This window comes from Falco punctatus (genome assembly GCF_963210335.1).
Source record: "Falco punctatus genome assembly, chromosome: 1".
Classification (NCBI taxonomy): domain Eukaryota; kingdom Metazoa; phylum Chordata; class Aves; order Falconiformes; family Falconidae; genus Falco; species Falco punctatus.
In genome coordinates, this window is record NC_137580.1 from 24,278,998 (window position 1) to 24,297,277 (window position 18,280).

Sequence of the window (18,280 nt, forward strand, 5' to 3'; positions counted from 1 at the left end):
TCTGTATCGCTGCATAGGGAAAGCTTGGGAAGCTGGAACCATGCTGCCGGGGTGCAACAGTGTGGCTGACATTGCCGCTGATGGTACAGCAGGCTCCAATTCTGGCACCTTTCATGGAATCATCGAATCGTTTAGGTTGGAGAAGACCTTTAAGATCATCAAGTCCAACCTTTCTTATTGTTCATGGAACTTTTGCTTCCATGGGGCTGTTGCCTTAATCCCACAAAGCACTTCAGCACAGGTGACTTCTGGCCTTGGAGCAATTCAACTGGTTGATTTTTAAGGCTGAGCTGAAATGCTGTGCTGGGTTGAGTCCTGCATGGTATGAATGGGAGAAACGTGTGGTGAGATAGGATGGTGAGCGGAGAGAAGGGATCGAACGGGGCTGGAGGGATGTAGGAACAAAGTCTAGGTTGCAACTGTAAGCTGCTTGCAGGGTGGGGTTGGAAATCAGTGGAAGACTAGTGCAAAGTCTTCAGTGTCTCTTTGATAGGGACTTGCAGGGTGCTGTTGGAGAGAAACTGCAGAATAGAATATTTATTTAGAAAAGCAACAGAGTATTTCAGTGGGAAGGGACCTCCAGCAATCGCCTAGTCCAGCTGCCTAGATTGTGTTTTCAGTCAGAGTTCACCTGCAGCCCTGTCAGATGACATTGCTAATTTAGTTGAAAAAACACATCTTGAACAGACAGGTGGTGTTAGCAGAGTTTTAACTTTAAACGCTTCCCATTGCAGAGTGAGTTTGTGTCTCCAGTGTATTACTGACACATACATCACCAAAACGTGCTTGGAAAGCAAAGATTATTCTCAGGAGCGAGTACTGCTACAGGAATGCGAGATATGCAGAGATTTTCCCATGATTGTGTAAATGATTCTCGCTCAGGATAAAATAACATTTGACATTTTCTACCCTTTTGTGAACGGTGAGCGATCGGTTTATCTATCGAAAAGCCGCAGCTGGGTTTTAGAAGGAAAGGCGGTCTGTCTCCCACAGCGTACGCCTTCCGTGCTGGACCAGTTTTGAGAATGCCTTCTGTGGCATGGTGTATGTTTTACTTAACCGTGCCTGGGGAAGTGGATTTGGACACCTTACTAGGGTAAATCGGAGTCCTGAATATGTCGGGACATGTCGGACAAAAGAAGTGTTTCGGTTAGCTTAGTAGAGAAGGTATGTGCCTCGTCAGTTTGGAGCAGGCTTCCTTTGATTAATGCATTAATCTGCCTGATGCTTTGCTCTGCTTAATGTAGATAGATTGCGTAACTGTAAAAAGAACTAAAATAAAGTTTTGTGAAACCTTTAAGCTGAAAATAGATCAGTTGAAAAAGATAGAGTGCTCTTCTAAGTGGAGTGTTATACGGATGAAAAGATAAGAACCGTTGGAAGAAAATTTAGCTAAGCTTTGAATGTAAAATGAAGGCTGAGTACCCGGCAGCGTTCAATGGATGGCTTGTGTCACTGGGATGCGTGACTGTGACAGTCTGAGGGGGCTGTGGGGGGAAGGAGGGATCTGCATGGCACTGAGCTCTCTTTGGGGGTGGCAGAGTCACTGGTGTGCTTGAAGCACGGGTCTCGCAAGTAGGCTTCGATGTACAGAGCCCGACGGCTCGAAGCCTTGCAATGCACGCTAGGAGCGTCACTGCGTGGCGCCTGCTGAGACTGGCCGCCCGTTCCTGCTGCTGCGCTGGAGAGCGCTGGCCTGTGTGCGCGACCTCACTGGTGTCTGGCAGTGAGGATGAAAAGTTGGGTCTGCTGGGCTTTGTGGTAGGCCCTGAATTTTCCACCTTCTCCGAAGCTAAGCCTGGGAGCCTGCTAGTGTGGAAAGAATGCGAGCAAGTCTGGGCTTGAGCGCAGGCTTGGGTCCATGCTTCGCTGACAGTGCAGGCAAGCCCAGGCACCCTTCCTTGACTATTGTGGGCACTGAACTACAACCATGATGCTCTGACTACTCAGTTTCATGCCTTATTCCTACTTGCAGTATAAGCTAAAGGAGCAGGCATGTAACTCTGATCATCACACTCTGGGTTTAATCCGTGACGGACACTCTGGACCTGTGAGTAAATCAGTGAAACAGTAGGAGTTGCTGCAAAAGAAAAAACCCTCCATATTTCCTAAGTTTTGTTTGGATCACCCATCGTCCTCCCTTTGCCAAAATTGCAATGTATAATTTTTTTTGAAAGAGAATACACTGCAAAACAACTCTGTGGAAACCCCGACTGTATCTTAGAGTGTCAGAATCCTCTCCAGACAGTGAATAAAAGGAGATCGTGTCTCCAGCTTTTAAAATAATTACTCAAATTAAAGATCAAGCTAGAAGAGCCCAGAGCCAATGCAGTTCACTGAACCTTAGGTATAGAACTTAATTTATTAAAAAGCATTGCAAAAACAACTTAAGCTCATCATGCTCAAAATATATCTCCTGGCAAGTAACCTGAATGTCCTCTGAGCCTTCGGTGGTGGAGAACAGCGGGAGTGCATAGAGATTTCTGTGAACTCTACAAATTTCTGTAATTACTTTTCTACAAATGGAGCCACCTTTCTTGAGCCTGTTTCTGCCTTTTTAATTCTAAATGATGAATAAGACACCTTTGCATTAAGTATTCCTGGTACAAGCATTTCCTGGGTTACAAACAGCTTAGTATTTTCCCGTGGAGGCTTGAAAGTAACTCAGTGAAGGTACCTAGCATTTTTCATGAAGAGGTTGGTACGCTTCTGGATATGACCCTTAATTTGAAATTCTTGGTAATGTCTACGAAGTCTTGAACTATGGTATCAGACTGACTTTTCTGGCTCTGTTCCTGGACCAGTCATTCCACTTAGCAATAAAAAAATGCCAGATAGCGGGTGCAGATAACGGGATTTAATATTACCGTAGAGTATTTTCCTTTTACCTTTAAACAGCTGTGTTGCAATTAGGTGCTGGGCATAAAGCTGTTCTTTGTTAGCAGGTGTCTCCAAGAAATTTGCGATTACATGAAGATTTTACAAGCTGGGTTTGGTGGTAAGTGGTTATACCCTCTAATTAAGAAAGTGCCTGCGGCTGATGACTGGGACACTGGTGACTCAGCCAGAGTCACCGAGGAGTATCTTGTATCTCTTTTGCTGACCGAGGCCCTTATCACCAAAAGGACAAAAGGCAGCTTCGTATCCACGCTGTTGAAAATGAGCTGGAGTTGGCCACTGTTGTGCTCTCTGCTGGAATGGAGGCTTCTGGTTAAAGATGACTGGTGAAATTTGCAGGCAAGTACAGCACCCAAGAATACTGCTTGGAAGGATTTCAGTCAAGTCGGGGATGAATCGGGACAGCTACGGAGAGGCTAGGTGATGCCACTTTGGGTAGGTTGTGCTCAGTGGGTGCTGGTCACGAGTGCTGCCTTGCATTGTCCTCTCCATCCCCAGGCATGCTGGCTTGCTTGGTGGCTGTACCCCATACACCAAACCGCAGAAATGCTTTTCATCTTCTATTTATTTAAAAAAATAAAAAAGATCAGTAGGTCGGTAAAACATTTCCTTGGCCCTGCCGGCTTACAAGGGAGTGTAAAATTGCTTTATCCTGCTGTGCTTCATGAGTATACATTAGCAAAGCAAACAAGTGTTTCGAGCCGTTTTTTAGAAGTTGTTTTTCTGAGGTTTCTTCCCAAGGAATGGCTGCCTGCATTTTTTTAGGCAGATGCACATGAGAAAGAGGATGAAAGCAGGCAGCGGGAGATCAACATGAGCAAGGAAGCTTGGTCTGGTGTGCTGGTGTGTCAGGTCTTGGCACGCAGTTCCTGGCCCGTTACCTTCATAACTTGACTGTCATGGGCACCAGACATCATTCTCCTGCTTTAACAGCAACCCACACGTTGTTCTGTTGCGGGCTGTGTATCACGCAGAGCGTGTTAACGTCAGCTGTGGCTCTTGAAGATGCTCTTGAGCGTTGAGTTCATAAGGCAGAAGTAGGAACTCTTAGAGAGTTCAGGAAGGCAAGGAAAGAGAATGAGGGAGCTATAAAATATTTTTAAAATATATCTAGCTCGTGTTAAAATGCCACGGCTTGAAACCCTCACTGATAGAGGGCTGAGTTGCACAGGAACCTGGGAAATCTCTCTTTTCTGAAGAGAACATTCTAGGGATGTCGGGGCGGTTGGTGTTTGGGGAGTAGTGCTTTGTTGTGCTACTGAAGCAAGGAGGAGCCAGCTGCTGATACAGTGAGAGGAACTCATTCCAGTGACAAACTTACTCGAGTGGCTGGAAAAGTGCTGCAGGAGTCTAACATGAGTAGCCTTCCTTTGGTAAAGGAAAATGCAAGCGATCTTAATTTTTTAGGCTGTTTCTATCTGGAAGAATGAATTTTTATTTTTTTATTTTATTTTATTTTTTAATATATTTTTTTATCTCCCTAAGTCTGCTTCTGGAGTGGATGACATTTTTCAGACATTATCTGTAAGAAACACCTACACTGAGATTCCATTTCTTCTTCTCTTGCAGAAATCTGCTTGGTCTTCTGGACAAGCTTGTTAGTCTTTACACTAGTGTTTAGGTTTCTTTGGAGGACCCAGGACCTCCTGCCAGCGGTGCTGCTTGTCAGCATTGCTGTGCCCCTACCAGTTTTTTCCCCTCAAGTTGTTCTTCCATGGCTGTGGGTCACTGGAAAGGAGTTTATAAGAAGTAGGTGCGAACACTTTCTGCCAAGAAACTACTTCTCAGCGCTTGGGTTATTATTTTGTTCTCAGTCTGGTTTTAGGCTGATATGAGGAAGTCTATTTTGGGCTGCCCTTAAATGGATGTCATCTAGAGGACAGTCTTGTTAAAACTTGGGAGTTGCCTGCTCAGCAGTTCAACGATGTGCTCTTGGCTGTGGTTGGAGGATACAGTAAATCCAGCTTTAGGGCACTTAGAACCAAATTAAGAACATGACTCTCCCATGAAGCGAAATGCCAATCCAGTAGCAAACTCATTTTGCTGGTAAAGTGAGTGTGGTGATTCTAAATGGATCGACTTTATGCGGGATCATGCATTGTCTGCTTCTACCGCTCTGCTTTTATGCTGCATCATGCTCCTCCCGTTGAAGTTGACGTTCTAGTGGCAAAGGAACCCCTATCGCTTTGTCCGCTGACTAGCGCAGCAAAACGGCAATCATGTGCCTCTGCCTGCTCTGGGCCAAAGTGTTATTAACAGCTAATTGATAGTCTGCAGGTCCAAGTTTAAAGATCACGGGCTTGGTCTGCTCTTTGCTGGCACCACGCTTGGAAGTCAAGGTGGCAAGTAGGTCACTGCAATGCATTGCCCTCGTTGCTCGATCGGCTGAGCGCGTGGAAGGGCAGGGGGCAGCTGAAGGTGGTGCTTTGCTCCGTATGCCAGTGACCTGCTCCCTCTTACTGAAAAGTGTGGAGAAATCTCCTTTTGCTTTCACTGCAGGTGCTGTTGGGGGAGTGACTGGGTGGACCAGCTCTTTTGTGAGGCTGGTGGCTGTGGCAGCGAGGTTCCTCCAGCCTGTCTTTTACCCCAGTGCTCATTGGTGCTCCGTGGCAGCTATATTTTTGATAAGATTGGCAACACCACATATAAACCTGCCCTTCTGATATCATGACATGAAGTTTGGTGTAGCAGAAAAATCTCCCTGCGTGTGGGTGTAAGCCCGGTTAGTGATAGCTGGGGTTCAAACATATGTGATTTTTGTCCCAGCAACCTCATCATACGAAGGTGCAATAGCCTGCTCTCCTTGAATAGAACTGTGAGCCTGCTGTGACCGTGCAGAAAGGAATCGCCACTTGCAGTCCTGTTTCTGCTGAATGATCGTCCTGGGTGTCATTAGTAAGGCACCAGCATCCCTTGGGTCCTGGGGCTTGTGCAGATACCATCAGTATTTTGCTCAGCACTTGGCATTCTTCAGAGACAGAATGACTCCCTGGCCTCATGGTGCTGTGGGCTGGGACTTTCTCTTCTGTTGTTCTGGCCAGCTTAAATTGGTGGAAGTGATGAAATTCTTCTTGATTTCAGTTTATTCGCAGGTGGCTTTAATGTAACTTGGTTTTGCATTTTTCTCCCCTCCTTTCTGGAAGTATTATTTCTTCATCTTGAGTCTGCACTGGTTTGTGTGTTTGTGGGTTTTTTTTTTGTTGTTGGGTTTTGGGTTGTTTTTTTCCCCCTCCCAGTGCAGCTGGTGGAGGCAAAAAGGGCATTTCGGTAGGAATTTGGCTGTTTGCATTTCTAGCTATCAGGTCTGCATTAGTTTTGATTGACTATTATTAAATTAGCATTTTATGTGTGCAGTGGGATTGATGCCAGTGGCCTTCTTCAGAAGAGCTTGTGTTGCATAAAGTCTTCCTGGACAAGCTGTTGTCACTTAGGTGGGGATGAGGTTAGCTTGGAGTGCTTAAGTCTCTGAAAGCCTGCTGGTTATCTTGCTAGTTTAATGTTTTTGGAGAAGTTGTCTTTCCTTCGCCTGGATTATGTGTGGATGCTGATGCCTGGGCTGGGCGACTTTGTCTCTTCTGTCTTTGTTTTACAGCTGCGTGCTCTGGTCACGCTCCTTTTGACGTAATCTCAAATGGTATCACATCCTTTCTTACTTTTTAGTAACTTGTCTAACTTGTAGAAATTACATAATTTTACAGGGACTTCCATCTAGTACCAGCTAAAGTTTGCAGGGATTGATTTCATTATTTTTTTTTCCCCTCCTCCTTTTTCTCCATGTGCCCCCTTGCCAAAGCCTCTACTATTTGGAAATCAAGTCAAACCCTTGACATACTTGTGATTCTCGGTCATGCACTTTCTCTGTGTCTCAATCCCACCATAGCTGCATGAGGATGCTGATGACAAGTAGGCTTTGAGAAGTTCCTGCTCATGTGACGCTGCTCGGTTGTGCCACATGGACTGCGTTACGAGGTTGAGTGTTGAAGCAGATTATTGAAATTATCCATGTTAAAAATATCCTTTATGCTGGATTATGTTTTTGCAACCAGCATATCGTGCAACCGCTTATCACTTGAGAACACTGAGATTGGATCAGAAATGCTGTGACTGCACTCTGTGAAGTGCTGAAAGTGCATTAGCTCCCTTGGCTGCTTCAGATATGTCCAAAACGTTTTACACAACCAGGCTTTCTGCCTCTGCCAGTGGAGCTTGGTGCTGCATCGGGTATTGCCTGTCCTCCTCGCAGAAAGCATACAGCCAGCATACGGTCTGTGCTGCACGCTTGGCTGGGACCCAGCCTGACTCGGGCCAGATAACTAATGTCGGTGGTCCACAGCTTTATGATGCTTTTAGAACAACTTCAGCACCTCAGAGATGCTTGGGGAGGTGATGGGGAGGAAAACGTGCAGCTTGGAGTTGCGCATTTGAAAGTAGGAAGCCTGAAGGAAGGGAAAAGTTCCAAACTGTAATTACAGAAGTGAAATTAAGATGCGAGCTGGTCTCACATGTTTTGTGTTAAGGAGGGGGGAGCGTATTCTGTGTGCTGGCGGTTATTGCTAAGGAGAAGAGACTTTCCCCCAAGAAGGTCACAGGGGAGGACGAGTGCAGGAGCTGCTTGCTGGGAAGTCAGGATTGAGAGTGCTGGATTGTTTTCCCTGGGGAAAACCAGATCTGTGTTAATGGTGGCACTGGGTGTGCTGCCCCACCCCACATTGTACACACTGCCTGCTCTTTTGCTGAGTGGGAAATGGACTTAAACCGAGGAACTCCCATTTCAGATAACCTTTTTCTTTTAAAAGGCAGCCTGGCAAGGCTGAGACACCTACTTAAACATCCTTGTTTGTGGGTCGGAAACTCTGTGTCAGGTCCCAGCTACCTGTGCCTTGGGTCGTGAGGCTCTTGTGCAGGCAATGTTCAGCTGGAGAGATTTCCCACAGTTGCTGTTTCTTTGTCTGGGTTTATCTATCTGTGTATGTTTTTATATAGGTGTTTATATATAGGGGTGTGTGTCTGTGTGTGTATATATATATATATACACAGATCCCCTGTCTATCATGTACTTTTGAAGTCTTGCACCCGTTTTGAAGCTGTGCGCTGAGCCAATGCAAAATACATGCTTGTAGCATTGCAGGCAGCTCGTGCCCCGTGCTACCTAGCCTTATGACACAATACACTTAGGCACAGATTTCTCCAAAAGAGCTCTTACACGAGGTTTAACAAAGAGCAACTGCTTTATCAGACAGGATTGTTTTTGAATAGACACGGGTTTAGTTGAAGAGCACATGAAAATGCTCTCATAAACCACTCCTCTGGAGCAAGTTTCATCTAAGGTTTGTTGAGCCTCAAGTCATGCGCTAAATTATGAATATCTGTTGTACGCTGCCTAATTTTCTTTAAGTGGGGCAAATGTATGCTGTATGGCTTGCAGTCATCTTTTCATCGTAGCCTTCTCATTTAGTCTGCTCCTGAAACGTACGCTCTCCTCCTGCTGCTTTCCTGTTTTTTCACTGCTCCTAAGAATCTGCTAAACCCACCCCCCCCACCCCACCCCCCTTTCTTTTTTCCAGGCAAACGTTTTGAAGCAGGTGGGTGGGGGATTTTAGGAACTTTTTTGTGCCAAAATTGAACTCTGTTCTTTTTTCCATTAGCATGCTAAACTAAAAAAAAAACAACCAAAAAATAGAGGGATAGCCAGTTGGATGTGTGAAGCACGGTCAAGTAAGATGTTGCCTATAAGGCATAAAACTCTGACAAAAATGGTGCAGGACATGACATTGTCACGGTATTAAATGGAAAAAAAAATCAGGTCCTGCAGGCTGTCTTGAAATAACAATTTTTAGGAAAAATCCACTACTGCGTGTGGGTTTGAAACCTGACACCGTTCTGCCTCTAGAGAAAACTTTTTTTGTGATTTTTATTTCATGCTTCGCAGAAAATTAAGCTACAAAAACGTCTGGTTTGTGTTAGCCTCAAACAGATTTATTCATAATACTTGCAGTCCGGAATCACTTCTTCCCCTTGGTTGGCCCATCTCATAAAGCTTCTACGTACGTGCAGTCTTGAATCCCTTCCAGAGTCTCTCTGTGCCCTTTCCTGGCTCTCCTGACATTAAATCTGGCAGGTGTGGTGGAAGCTGTCAGGAGCCAGGTGCTTGGCTGGAAGAGGTTCACCTTGTCCTGCTGAAGCAAGGGATGCCACGATTTTCAGATTAAGCTGGAGTGAGATTTGGACTTCTCCTTGCTGGTATGTCTCCAGTTAGGGCTCCACGGTTTCCTTTAAGAGAAGGAAATTAAAACAAACAGGCAGCTGACTTAATCGGTTTTTATAGAGCTGTGTCATTTTATGGTAAGCAATCTAAACATAATAAAACAATGGCTTCAACTGCTACACCTACCCTGGGGTCAAGTGCCAATATCCCCCTTGTATTTCCCTGTGTTTTGATAATGTTACTTTATTGTTTGTGCAGAAGAAAGCTTCAATTTCATCTACTCCCGATAATTTTTCCTCGTAGTTATTTCATGTTTGGAATGGATCCAAGTTGAAGAGTTCTTCTGAAGTTGTCAGAGAATTTAAAGTGAAATCCAAATGATGTAACTAACTTTGTCAAAATAAATTCAGATAATTCTTATCTTGGTTTCGGGAAGGTGCTTTTCTAGGCTTCACCTGTGAGTTGAGATAAACCTTTAGAGGTCTTGACGTTCCAGTCAGTAGGAGTTTGGAAAACAAGATTTAGCCAAGAACTGAGACTTGTATCTAATGGGACTTAATTTCAATCCCTGAGAACAGCTCTGGAGAGTGGAAACATTTCACCTACAATGAGATGACTTAATCGGGAATCTGTTAAAACCCAAACCCAATAGAAGTCCCTCCTCCCATACCCCCCGGTTTTCAAAAATATTTTGTTAGTACTAAACCCACCGTTAGTAATGTACATAGCGTGGCATAGTATGACTGAATGAACGGGCAGTGTTTTCCGTGGTGAAATCTGTGTCACGGAGACATTTGAGCAAATAACCTGGATCGAGGAGGTTTGTGTTCTGTTCTGATTTGGTTTGTGGTTTCCCCTGGGTCTTCATAACCTGCTGACAGGAGCACAGCCTTGCTTGTCGGGGGTACTATTTGAATCGAATGGATGGTCAGCAGCATAGAGGCAAGTAGCTGCTTACAGCAAGCACCATCTGGAGCGCTGATGGGGGGCAGCCCCGCAGAAATGAGGCTTCTGGAGGACAAAGAAGCACTGGGAGAATGTGCCTATTGAAATGACGTGTTCTCAAGAACATAGTGAGCATGAGGGTGGTTAAGAAAAAAAAAAAAGAAAAATGAGGTAGCAGGAAATGTGGAGCAGGCTTGCAGCCGTGCGCAGAGCTTGCTGCTGGGTGCAGGGGGGTGCCGTCTGCGCAGCCGTGCAGTGGCACGGGAGCAGGGCTTGTCTGGCCGGGATCTTGCCCGCCGTGCAAAAGCGTGCAGGCTGGGCCAGCGGCTTGTTCCCTGTGCGTGCCGTAGTGTCCCACCTAGGTGGCTTCCGTGAAAGGACCTCGAGGGAAGGGAAGATAGGAAGCGTAGCCTCAGTGATGTACGTGGGCTGTCGAGGGGCATCCTTCCCCTGCCTTTTGCTCATCCCTTCTCCAAAGCCCCTTCAACAAAAGTGCGCTTCAGTGTTGGGTGATGAAAGGCTGGTGGCACTGCCATGCTTGAGAGGCACGAGCCACCAACAGAGTGAACCTCTGAGTTTTCACATGCTCGTTGATGAGTATTCCAGAAGGTGCAGTTGCTTGTAAGTGGGTAGTAAGATGATAAACTTGGAAGGACTTGCAAGACTTTCTTACTTTTTGCCTCCTCCTTGTTTTGCTGCAGTATGGGCAATTAATTGGCAACTGTGTCGCACGTGTTGTGGTCTGGCATGTCCTGGTGGTTCATTGGAACCAGAAAATAAGAGCCGCTACTGTGAAAAGGAAAAGCACAGCCCAAAACAAATGAGCATTCGACGCTCTGTCAAGGTTGTATGTCTTCCAGCCTTTTCCCACGCGTCCTGCATCATCAGAAAAAAAAGAGGTGCTTCAGCACCTTGCTTGCATTTACAGATTGTGGTCTTGTAGCATTTGTGGTTGTCTCAGGATTCTGTACAGGAGATGATTGACGCTGCCCTGGAGAGAGGAAAAGGCATTCTCCACGTGGCCGAGAAGTCTGCAGGAGGGGGAAGAGCCGAGTTGAGTCCCTCTGCATCTGCTCTACTCGATTGCGTTTGCCAAGCAGTCATCTCGGGTATTAGTTCCCTGTTGATTATTGAGAATTATTTTGGAAGGAGCTGGTTTTATGTTTGGATTTAAAAATATTACAGCACAAGTTCTTTCTGCAGAAAGCAGAGGCTTCTGTCCTCTGCTGCTCCTGGTGAGTACAGCCTTTTGCTGAGAAAGCATGTAAATAAATGCTGTTTTAGAGCTGACAGGGGAAGATGCGTCCGAGATAAATTTGGCAATGCGTTCTAAAAGTGCATCAAGCAGACCGTGCTGAGTGTAGTCAGAAGCTCGTTTTCCTGTGTGGTAGAGCCCATATGCAAGTATGTGAGAAAAACACAACGCATCTAGCCCCTAAAAAGGAATCGGTCATTTTAGGTCTGTTTATTCAAGCATTTGCTTACGGACTGTGAGAGCATCAATTTGGACCAAGTCTCCTTCCTGATTTCCTGTTTACTTGGCCACTAGCATCAGGGTATCAGAATGCTTCACAGGTTGCAGAGAAAAGAAATGAAGTTCTTGCCTTCCTTCTGCAGCCTGTTGACAGAAGAAGCCTGTTCAGCATATTGACTTGTCGTCTTTGGGATTCAGGCACGCATCCGCACCCTGGTGGCATCCAGCTTGGGGTGGCTTGGTGAAGGCACCAGTTCGCACTGGCAGGGAAGCCTGTGGTGGCTCTTTTGTCAACTTGGGTCCAGCCCCTGTGCATCCTGTCTGGGTGAGCCTCTGGGTCTACCGATAGTTGTGGTGTTCCATCGGTTGTTGAAGATTGAGTGATACTGCTTGTCACAAGTGGTGGTGGTGGTGGTGGTGGAAGGATGTGTCTCAGTCCTGTGGAGAACTCTGAATGCCAGCTGGGCTGTGATGAGCAGGCCCCTTATACCTTGTGGGGAGCAGAGTAGAGTGGATCTGTGGTTGGACCCATGGATGTTCTTGCAAACCACGCCACGTTGGTTTTGGCGAGTTCTAGTCACGATTAACAGCAGCAAAACCAGAGCTGATGGCTACGTGCGTGGGAGTCGCCTAGAGTTTGTTCCTAGCAGCACGGGGAGGAATGGCAGAGGTAGTGATAGAACAAGGGGAATGGTTTTAAACTGAAAGAGGGTAGATTTAGATTAAATATTAGGAAGAAGTTCTTCACCGTGAGGGCGGCGAGGTGCTGGCCCAGGCTGCCCAGAGCAGCTGTGGGTGCCCCATCCCTGGCAGTGCTCAAGGCCAGGCTGGACGGGGCTGGGAGCAGCCTGGGCTGGTGGAAGGGGTCCCTGCCTGTGGCAGGGGGTGGGAACTGGCGGTTCTTTGAGGTCCCTTCCAGCCCAAACCATTCTGTGGTTCTAGGTACAGGAGCCCTTTGTGTAGTGGGTGTTGGAGTGGCCAAACAGATCAAGCTGTCGGAGGCAGCTGTCTGTTCTGCTGGGAGCTGTAGAGTCTCCGCTGCTGGAAACAATGAAAACTAAGCCTCAAAGAGGAGAGCTGACATGTGGGCCGGACAGTTTCCTCCTTTTGTGTCTAGGAGGTGAATGGTGAGGGGGAGTGGGGTGTGGGTGGGTTCGGATGTAATCCTTGTGGGTTTGAGGGACCTGCCAAACGGCTTAGCCAGCGACGCCTGGTGCGCTGGTTACTTGGCTTTGTCTCTATTTCCCACCCAGCATCCCCATCCCTTGCACTCCTGCTCCACTTGACAGTAGCATTTTTCTGAAGCAAAAAAAATCTTGACAGGTAATTGATGCTGGGCTCTGAGAAGCAGGTGAGGTTGATTCTGCACGCTGGGGAAGATCTTGTTTCACTTGCCTTTCCCATGAAAACTGACGGCTTTCACCTGCCTGCCTGCAAGAGCCGTGGCGCAGGCGCGGCGGCACTGGCACGCTTCACTGCGCGGGTTTGACGTGACACCTGCGAGAACCCCCGCTGCTGGGGCTGCTGCCTGGGCTGGCTGGCATCACAGCACTGCGACCCGGTGGCCCCAAGCCTCTCCTCCCTGAAGCTGTTGGCACACTCTGTGCCCTGGCTTATTGCAAGAGGGGTTGCTCTGTAAATGTGACTTTCACATGGGCTCTGCGTTATGCTATCCATTTTGGTCATGGAGCTGGCACAGAGTCTTTTTTTTTTTCTCCTCCCTCTTTTTTTAATTTTTTTTCCCTTTTTTTTTTTTTTTTTTTTTTTTTTTTCCAGTCCAGAGTTTGCCGGAGTTTCTTCCTGATTGCAAAAGCCGTTTGAAATGGGCAGAATCGTAAAAGCTTATCAGCAAGTAATAGCTCCGGTTTCTTGCTCCCCAGCTGTGTTACGCATTTATCCGCTCGCCCCAGTTGCATCCCCACGCGGCGGCTTGCATTGCCACATCACCCCTTCTGCTTGATTTATACCAAATGCTAATTCCCCTCTTCTCCTGTCGAGGAGGCGTGGGTGTTGGTGGCTGTCAGGGGAGGCCCCGGGGCAGGGTGGGTGGGTGTGTGTGGCCGGGGGTGGCAGCACCCCAATTGCTGGCGCTTCTTGCAGGGAGTGGGACAGGCACTTGCAGCAGGGCTCAGCCTCCGGACGGGACAGCTGAGGTGACTTGCTGCTGCAGACCACCACTTTGGAGATGTGTGGCAAGTGTTCGCTGCTGTAATGAGCATGAAAGATTTATTAAAAAATGTAAAAATTATATTAAACCCTATAATTAATAAAATTACATAAAATATCAAACATTTAAATATACAACCCCACAATTTATTAAATTATATTAAATATTAAAATTAAACATGAAATATCAAACCCTATAATTTATAAAATTATATAAAACCGGAGACTCTTAGATCAGCGTAAGCAAGAGGAAGGAGACAAGGGGTTTTATTTTTTTTTTTTTGGTGTGTTTTGTTTTGAGCCCCAGCGCTTCCCTTCAGAACCCTTCAGAGGCAGGTTTGCCCTGCTGGCGCTCCATGCTCCAGTACGCTCTTGCCTCAGAAGCGAGAGGCAAACATCCTCGCCCCTGTCTCAGGCTGTGCTCGGCTCCCTGGAGAACAGAGGAGCATCTTGTTTTCTGCTTTTTGCCATTTGATTTCCTTCATTGTGCCCATTTTATACCAACTTTTCTCTGCGTTAGGAGGTCTGGGATCCCTCTTAGTATGAAATCCTGTTCTTCGGGAGTACCCTGGCAGAGTGTTTCTGTGAGCTGGTCTGCAAACTGGGGTTGAGCTGTGCTCTGGGTCAGGTGGGCTGTGCGTGGCTCCGGTTAGAACCCTGTAGGAACAGCGGCGTTTCTCAAAATGTTCAGTCCGATCTAGTTATCAACCCAGAGAAGACATCTGCTGAAGCAGCTCGTATTTTTTCGCCGGAGTATATTCTGTCAGAGTATGTGACTTGATCAGATCTAGATGCTGAAAATAGAAACCAAATATTTTTAAATTAATTTTTCGGGTTTGTTTCCAAAAACCTTGCAGTAGCAGTAATGAGTATGGGGATCTAGATAAAAAGTGTCTGAATGTCCTGTGCTTTTTACCTTACTACGAGGAGCTGGTAAACCACACTTAAACCAAAGCATGAAAATGTCTGTTCAGAGGCCCTAAAAATTTTCCACTCTTTATTTATCCAGTGTGTCCATCTTCTCCACGGGATGGTGAAATACCTTTCCTTGCTGCGGTGTGTCACTGATAAGACTCTTGCCAGTTTTCCCCTGAAGACCCAAGTGAAGATTGTCTTGTTTTTTCAGGTGATACATGGTTGGTTGGTTAGTTTTTAATTTTTGCAATTCCCTTTTGCGTGTTACTTGAAAAATTCCAGGGGGCTGAAATATTTCCCCCGTGCAAATTCATAAAGGATGTTTTCTTGCTGGATGTTGGCCTGAAGAAATCCTGCAGTAATCTGAGAAGGGCAGAAAAGACCAAGTCAAGGGAGGTGGCGCTTGGGAGTCTAATCACTAAACTCCTGCGGATTAAGAAACGGGGCACCATGCCAAGGCAACCCAGGCTCTATTCCTGGCCCTTTAAACCCCCCCCAGCTCCTTTGGATCCGCTCTACGTGTGTTTCAGGGAATGCATCAGGCTTGCAATATGTCCAAAGCAGTTTTCCAACACTCTGCAGCTAGAAAGCGCAGCTGTTAAATGTGGTAGATGGATCCAAGGGAGGAAAAATACCTTTTTTGGGGGGAGTAGGTGGGTGGGAAGCACGGGGTCTGTTCCTGCTGCCCTTGGTGAGGGGCTGCCTGGGACGCTCGGCAGCAAGCAGGGCAGGGCGACGCTGGGAGGATGCGCTGCTGTGGTGGGGAATTGGAGCAGACATCGTAACCAAGTGGACGGCACCTGGTGAATTTTCAGCACTATATTCCTTGCAGGCAGTGGAAATTGCGTCCTTCCTTGCCCTATTTTTCCCCTCTTCCCTGTACCCACAACTGCCATGAGACTTGCTTTTCTGATGCTGCCAAAGATGGAGGCTGGTGTATGAGCGGGGCTGTGGGATGCGTGGGTGCGCTTGTGTGCATGGGCGTATGCCGGGGAGCCCGAGTGTGCTGGTGCTCAGGGGATGGAGGCAATTGCTGGGGCACGTTGCGTGTGAAACTGTAAGAATGGACTTTACAGAGCAATAAAGGGTGTGTGGTTTGTGTTTTGGTCTGGAAATCCAGTACCATCTGTTCCAGATGTTTTCAGCTGTGTTTATAGCAAGTAGCTACTGTGCTGCTTTGGGGAAGGAGGGCAGAGAAAAAAAAAAATATCGGGGTGTGCCTACACAACCGTTGCAAACAGGCAAGAGCATCTGTGAAATAGGTTCCCTTTTATTGCTTTAGGAAAAAAAAGTATAGGTAGTCTTGAATAACGTAATGAAGAGCTGAGACTTGTGGGGAAGGCTTCTGCCTGCGTGCTCAAGCGGGGCTCTGTGCGCCGGGCTGGCGAGAAGCGCGTCCTGCCCCTTCGTGCGGGGCAGCACCCGCTTGCGAAACGGGGCCTTTCTCAAGTCAAGGAAACGTCATCTTCAATTCCTTCCAGCAGTCAGCACGGGCAGGAGCAGTCTGCGTGGAGGGGCGCTGGGCCTCAACCCAAATGCCTCCACTGGACCTAAACTGAGGAGCGATGCTGACGGTCGCTCCTGGGTACGGTGCTGTGCTGTTGGCTGCCATCCGATAATCCCAATGAAAAATGCATGTCGCCGCATGCTTAGTTGGTGGGTTTGAATCTGACCTGTTCTGCTTTGTTCTTTTTTTATCTGTGACATCCCTGAGACTCATTGATGAGAGCAGAGCTGTGGTCTGAGAGCCCAGGATGGGGCCAGTGGTGCGTCAGTGAAGGGCTTGAGGTGGAGAGAAACTTGGCAAAGATGGGAGAGAGGCTGCCGTGCTCCTGCTTGCAGAACACCGGCACTCTGGTACTTTCTTTTGCGGCCGAATTATTATTTTGTTGTTGTTCTTTAGGTAGGTGTTGACACATGAGGTAAATATCCTAAGACATTCTGATTTCTCAGCGCCCATCCGTTCAGGTTCCATGCTTTTCTGAATCTGAACGTGCCCTTAAAAAGTGTTTGCTACTACTGCACTGGGAGGATCTTGTGGGATGGCAAGTGGAAGCAGGACGGATGAGAAGAAATTTTGAAGGCTTTGTCTCCTTCTGTACCTAGTTTGTCCGTATTCCATCTAGAGAATAAAAGGAAGAGGTGTTGGGGTTTGATGGTTACCCGCATATGCCTGTTTCTTGCCATTGGTAGGGAAACAGGTTGCCAGCAAGGTCTCCAGTTGTATTAAGACAGAAAGCTGTCCAGCAGCAAGCAGCAAATGTGTGCTTAGACTTTAAGCCTCTAAGGAGATTATTTAATATCGCTAGATTTTAATTTTTGGGGGGTTATTTTATCTTTTTAATTTATTTTCTTATCAAAAGCGAGTTTGCAGATGAACCCTTGGGAAGGGTGCAGGGTCTTATTTTGTGGGTGAAATAAAGCAGCACGAGTTTTGGGCAGCGCCACTTTTATGGCAGAGGTCTAGGATGAGTCGTCTCTTCTGCACGGGGAAGCAGAAAAGAGGTGGGAGGAAGCAGGGAGGAGAAGGCAGGTAACGACTAAACCCCGTCCCCAGAGGGATGAATGAATGGGTGACACACATAAATGACTGCTGTGACGGTCTGACTTGCTGTAGCTCGGTCTCGGGATAATCCTCGTATGTCGGATTTCTGTAAGGCCAACATGTGACACGAAGCTTGTCTCCCAACAGACAAGTGTGCTTTGCTGGTATTAAGCGGCTGGCTGAAGCCTGCTCTCCCGCTGTGCACTCGAACGCATGTGTGTGTGTCTGTGTGTAGTACGCGTGCTTGCTCGTGTACGTGGTTCTGCAGTCGCAGTCTTTTAGAAGGACTTTAAAAGGAAACTGGAATTCCACAAACTCTTGGCTATTGCATAGACAGTCCCAAACTTGCATGTGTGTCTATACGGCCTTTTTAGCAAAAAGGAAAAAGGAGGAGGGGAGAAGAGGAGAAAAAAAAAAAAAGAAACAAGAAACAGGAAAAAAAACCCCCAAAGATTTCTAGCTGGGATTACCTTTCTCACACCTGGCACCAGTGATGTCATCTCAAGGTTAGAATTCAAGCTACATGAGGCCAGCTTAAACCAAACGCCGTTTGAAAGGAGCTCTATGAAGGAACAGCAGGCACTGGAAGGAGAACAGGAGTGCCCACAGGAACATGAACAGCAGCTTGCAAGTTAACCTGCCCAGGACCTGGGCTGGTTCAAGTAGCTCACTCCAGGAGAAGTCTGAGCATTCCTTTTTTCTTTTCTATTACTATAGGATGGAGGACGAGGCGGTACTGGATAGAGGGGCTTCCTTCCTTAAGCATGTATGTGACGAAGAAGAAGTGGAAGGTAAGAGACCTTGGACTGCTGGGGCGAAAGGGTGCCTTCACAGTTTGTGTTTGTGTTTAAGCTTGGCATGGCACAGTCGGATATCAGAGAAGAAGGACGCCTTTGTTTTGCCGAGTGATTAACCCTAAAATTGACCGAAACACTGGTAAGCTTGATGGGGGTGAAACAGGCTTTTTAAAGAAACCCTCTTTTTCAGTTCAGAAGTGGATGTTACGGGCTGCAGGCACACGTTTCCACTCCCCGCAAAGTCCTGTTTGCTGTGTCTTGCATAGTGGCTTTGAAATATCAGAGCTGTTTGGTTTGCTTTCCTTCGTGAATATAGTTTTGGCAATGCAGGCATA

At 47.0% G+C, this 18,280-nt stretch overlaps 1 protein-coding gene across 13 annotated transcripts in view; it reads left to right on the forward strand.

The window, feature by feature from the left end:
* SLC4A4 (solute carrier family 4 member 4) overlaps positions 1-18,280 on the forward strand; it is a 239,997-nt gene that overhangs the window by 55,653 nt on the left and 166,064 nt on the right. For 7 of the 13 annotated variants that reach the window (XM_080408335.1, XM_080408336.1, XM_080408337.1 and 4 more), the window contains one exon: positions 17,866-17,939. In XM_080408335.1, the coding sequence (XP_080264461.1) occupies positions 17,867-17,939 (73 nt within the window). In that variant the 5' untranslated portion in view covers position 17,866. Of the gene's footprint in view, positions 1-16,470; positions 17,940-18,280 lie in introns of those variants that run through there. The other 6 variants (XM_080408333.1, XM_080408327.1, XM_080408334.1 and 3 more) reach the window with 1 other exon arrangement.